The 5,006-nt window shown below is 32.3% G+C and overlaps 1 protein-coding gene across 1 annotated transcript; it reads left to right on the plus strand.

Annotated features, from left to right (window-relative positions):
- Positions 1–1,699: 1,699 nt before the first annotated feature.
- LOC133822418 (leucine-rich repeat protein 1-like) lies at positions 1,700–4,675 on the plus strand. Its single transcript, XM_062254750.1, has 7 exons — positions 1,700–1,964; positions 2,166–2,298; positions 2,661–2,732; positions 3,120–3,263; positions 3,480–3,551; positions 3,658–3,729; positions 4,299–4,675. The coding sequence occupies exons 1-7, from the start codon at positions 1,886–1,888 to the stop codon at positions 4,375–4,377; spliced, it is 651 nt and encodes a 216-aa protein (XP_062110734.1). The 5' UTR covers positions 1,700–1,885; the 3' UTR covers positions 4,378–4,675.
- Positions 4,676–5,006: the final 331 nt, after the last annotated feature.

Below are 5,006 nucleotides of genomic sequence, written 5' to 3' on the forward strand. Positions count from 1 at the left end.
TACATACAAATATAATTTCAAACAAAGGTTGTCCCACTCCACTCTAAAGCTACTACATACTTGATTTCATAGTCAATATGAATGGAACCCAACACAACACAACACAACATATGCACATGCATATCTTCAAAGATTACTAGCCATGACTTAACAAGATCATTTCCTTTTTCCCCCAAATTTTCCAATTACACTACTCAACCATCAAAAGAAGAGATGTATTATCACATATCTTTGTTCCTACTGGCTATGTGGACCTAAGTAGCCACCCAGCTTAGCTTTCTTCTCTCCATTCATAATCTCTCCAAATCCACTATATTATCCTCTACTTTCTTTCCTTTCATTTTCTATACAAATATATTTTAAAAAAATTCATTTTTATGAGGAAATTTGGGTGATTGTTTGGGAACAAAAATGCCTTTAAAAGTCATAATTGAGATAGAACTAAATCTCAACTCAATAAGGTACAGTCATAATAAATTATACAAAGTAAATGCATGAAACCAGCTTATTAGATTGGCTTTGATTGGATAGTGTTAAGTTATATGAAATTGATTAGTATCAATTCTAGTCTAGTAGAATAAGAATAATACAAAAAAAAAAAGGCTATATAGCTAGTAGTGCTACATGTGTGGAAAATGACTTGTATAGAGAAGTTGAATTTGAAATGGAACCTGTGCTGGGTGCCAACTTGGTTGACTTGATAAATTTTGTTCTATAATTATGCTCCCTTTAGACAAAGACCTCCAATTACAGAATCCAACAATATAATAAGTAATTAATTTTTAGCCAAAAAACCAGTTGAGAAAAGGAATATTAACTTGGTTTTGCATATTAAACATAATAGTATTTGTATATAGTATGTGTGTCTTCCCGACCACCACCACACATTTCCAAGTTGTATTATTCCCTAATGTTTATGCTCTTAAAAATTGTACGTATCTAAACTTTAACTTTGGAATGAGAAAAGAGAAATAAATAAGAGATGGATGATATGCATTGTGTCAGTTTGTAAGGTCTCAATTGGCTCCGGCAGAGTTCAAAAGATATGTCTGGATTCTCCCACTCATCTCTCTTTTCAATGCTAAAACTCTCTCTCTCTCTTCTATTTTGTATTTTGTTTGACTGTCTCTATACTCAATATTCTCTATCAGAAATAATCAGAGAGAGAGAGAGAGAAGGGATTGGAATGATTTCTTCTGTATAGAGCCTCAAAATAAAATACAAGTTTGTCACATGATAATATGAGATATAGCATAATATATCATATCATGTCATGTCATCTCTAATACTATTCCTTCCTAATATGTCTAGAGAGACTCTAGTAAGTAAGAAATAGTGTGTCTGTCATATTCTCTTTCACTCACTAAATTGAAAATTTTGATAAATTTGATTATATGCAGAAAGCTTAACACTGTGTAGAGGAGACTTTGTTGTGTATAGTTGATGAAAAAATCTCATGACTCATTTGATGGACAGGACAACTTTTGTAGCATTATTTTCTCTCTCTCTCTCTCTGTACAGAAAAGAAGAATATGTGTGTTTTTAAAGAGGAGGTGGGGTCATGACTAAAATAGACGTAGAAATTAGTATCAAAAAGGGTATATTATTATAGGGACGTAATTGTTTATTGAAAAAAAAACATAAACAAAAACGCCAACTTTATTTAAATAGACTTTTGATAATTAATTACAGCGATTTGCCAAGAAAAAAGAGCAACCTTACATCCCCTTTTATGGGCTCTATAAATTCTCCCAAGTTTTGATTCCTTTCTCTCCTCAACACACTCTCTCTCTCTCTCAAATACCCTTACCAAACATTGACTCTTGACTCTTGAGGGCCTCAAAGTTGAAACCTTTTCAAACCCAACTTATTCCAAGCTCCGTTAATGGCGATCTTGGCTATACTTGCAGCTGTTCTAGCTCTTTCATCATGGCCTTTGGTACCAACAAATGCAAACGTAGAAGGTAACACCAACAACAAAAACTTCTAGTCTGGTCTGGTCTGGTTTGATTACTACTATATAAATTTTCAAACTTTGAATGAAATAATTACTTGTATATATTTGATGTGAAGGTACAGAAGCTTTTGTAACTTTATATATATATGTATATAACGTGTGTGTGTGTGTATTAATATTATGTGTGGTATTGTGATTGAATGAACAGGAGATGCTCTCTACGCGTTGAGAAGGGCTGTGAAAGACCCAAATAATGTCTTAGAGAGTTGGGATCCGACCTTGGTGGATCCCTGTACTTGGTTCCATGTCACTTGTGATAATGATGGCCGGGTTACACGACTGTAATTCATCTCATCTCATCTCATCTCATTTCTCTTTTCTTTTTTCTTTTGGTTCTTACTACACTACTTCTGTCATAATCTTTGTTTTAATTACTTTGCCTTTAGCTGTTTGTGTGGTGTATTTTAATGCAATAATGTCAGCATAAATATTATGTACCACTACAGAATTAAACTAAGTATTTAAATTGGGTACTTGAAATAGATCAAGAGAGAAGAAAAAATATATATCATTTATATGTAGTGACTCTTATATATGAACATTATTTTGCTGACCCTTTTTCTTTTGATGTGAGTTTAGTAATTAATTATTGATTATTAGTTGGGGGTGATGTTATTGATTATGTTTTACAATATATGTGCAGAGACCTTGGAAATGCAAATATATCTGGTAGTCTGGTGGGAGAGTTGGGTAAGCTCGAGCGTCTTCAGTATCTGTAAGTAAAATTACTATCAACAGAATCTTTGGCAGTGATATATAATTAATTCTGTCACTTGAAACTTGGATTTTACTAATTTATGCCTAAGACATCATTACAATATATAGCTAGTTAGCTTGGCAACTAGTGACACTTTTATTACTAGGTCCATAAAATAAATATATATATTTTACAAAAACACACATGCATATTATTATTATTATTATTATTAGAAGAAGAAGAAGAAGAAGAAGAAGATTTATGATGAAAGTCACCAACCCCACCAACCATAACCATAGAACAATCAATTGTTTTGGCTTGGAGTATTAAATAGATATAGTTGCTCTAGTAGTGCATTTAATAACCCCATAACGAATGGTTTGTTCTTTCTTGTTGTGTTAACAGGGAATTGTACATGAATGCCCTGATGGGTCCTATTCCAAAGGAACTTGGAGGATTGAAGAGCCTTGTTAGCTTGGATCTTTACCACAACAACCTTTCTGGCTCTATCCCATCCTCCCTTTCCAACCTCTCAAATCTCAAATTTTTGTAAGTATATATATATATATATGTCATCCAACTGGGACTAACATGTGTTCAATGTTATATGTGTTTTGTTTGTTCTTTTGGGTATAAATTATAAAATAACATTAAACCCATGTACGATATTCACTTTCACTCATTTTGAAAGAAAAAAAGAGTTAATTTAGTGGGAAGAACAGTAGTAAATATAATAGATATGGGCTTACGTGAAACTTGATGCAGGCGATTGAATGGGAACAGATTGAGTGGAAAGATTCCCAGACAACTTACTAAGCTTGGAAACCTTAAGATCCTGTATGTCAATCTATCATCTACATACCTATGCACTTCAATTCTTAAATAATAATTATATGTACTTAGCCTAATCAATCATTATATTTTATCTAACCGGCCTGTGCAGTGACGTGTCAAATAATGATTTGTGTGGTACATTTCCAACCCAGGGCTCGTTCGCCAAGTTCTCAGAGGAAAGGTACGTCAAATCAAAATCATTAATATTTTAAAGAGGAATATATATACAAAAATTTTGTTATTGGCTTACCTTACGTCTTACTTACGGGTAGGACTCTCAACTTACAACCATGATCAGTTTTTGGTGCAATTCTTGTTATGACTGTGTATATTTTTCAGAAAATTTCAAATAGTTTAAAATACCGAAAATTAGGTTCAAACATGTTGCACACATGATTAATTTTTTTTATGCGCGTGAAAAACAATATGTTTGAACCTAGTTTTCGGTACCGTAAACTATTCAAAATTTTCTGAAAATTTGCAGGATGCTCTAAATAGCTACAATATACACGGTCATAAAAAAAAATCGCGTCGAAAACTATTCACAGGTCCAGAAACACTGAAAGCCCTACCGGTAGGGCTTAAAGTGAAGCCCCTATAGAAAAATTATCCTATATATCTATATGTAATTATTAATGTGCAAAGTAAATATATATATATATAATTTACTAAATAATATTTTTTTAAAATACATATGATTTGTTTGATATTTTTCTAACCTGGCTCTTTGTTAAAATTGTTTGAATGTAGTTTCAAAAATAATCCAAGACTCGAAGGACCGGAGCTGATGGGTTTTGTGAGATATGACATTGGAGGAAGCTGTAATTGATGTGTAAATGTAACAAAAGCAGCAACAAATTGTTGCTATGCTAATTATTGCATCCTTCTAAAACTAAAAGTTACTTTTTGAAGCAAGGCTTTATGTTTTTACTCTCATATATAAAGTAAAAAAAAAAAAGTTACCAGGCAAATCAAGACAATTATCCTATCCCAAAAAGAAAAAAAAAATGAAAACAGCCAACTAGGTAATTAAGTAAGAAAAGTGATGATTGTGGAGGTCTCTCATTGTTTGAGTTGAGATTAAATGTCAATCACTTTTGATAGTGAAAGTGGGTGTGCTACTTTAATGATTGTTTCAAATTACTTACAGTAATCAAAGAACCTAATACTCAAAGAACTCAATTATTAATTGACCATGAAACACTTGTAATCTTTCAAGAAGATTTATTGTAGAACTGAAATTAATCAAACAGAGTTTACAAATACAACTTACAACCAGCAATACAGAATATAGATTGACTGTACAATCAAATCAATCTATGTACACCAATTAGTAACCAATTACGATCTATAGCAAAAACTTGACAGAGATCCTTCTTCGAACTCCCTTCAAAGAATTGACTGAACTCCCTTCAGTGAAAGTCTGTTCCAAGCTTTAGCTGCTCTTCTTCAAAAGCC

Source organism: Humulus lupulus, chromosome 3 (genome assembly GCF_963169125.1).
Source record: "Humulus lupulus chromosome 3, drHumLupu1.1, whole genome shotgun sequence".
Taxonomy (NCBI): Eukaryota; Viridiplantae; Streptophyta; class Magnoliopsida; order Rosales; family Cannabaceae; genus Humulus; species Humulus lupulus.

Bases quoted from the DNA above. Each gene is read 5' to 3' on its own strand.
- LOC133822418 (XM_062254750.1), top strand. From the start codon at position 1,886: ATGGCGATCTTGGCTATACTTGCAGCTGTTCTAGCTCTTTCATCATGG. The intron at 1,965-2,165 runs GTAACACCAACA...TTGAATGAACAG, and splicing joins AACAAATGCAAACGTAGAAG to GAGATGCTCTCTACGCGTTG. The intron at 3,264-3,479 runs GTAAGTATATAT...AACTTGATGCAG, and splicing joins CTCTCAAATCTCAAATTTTT to GCGATTGAATGGGAACAGAT.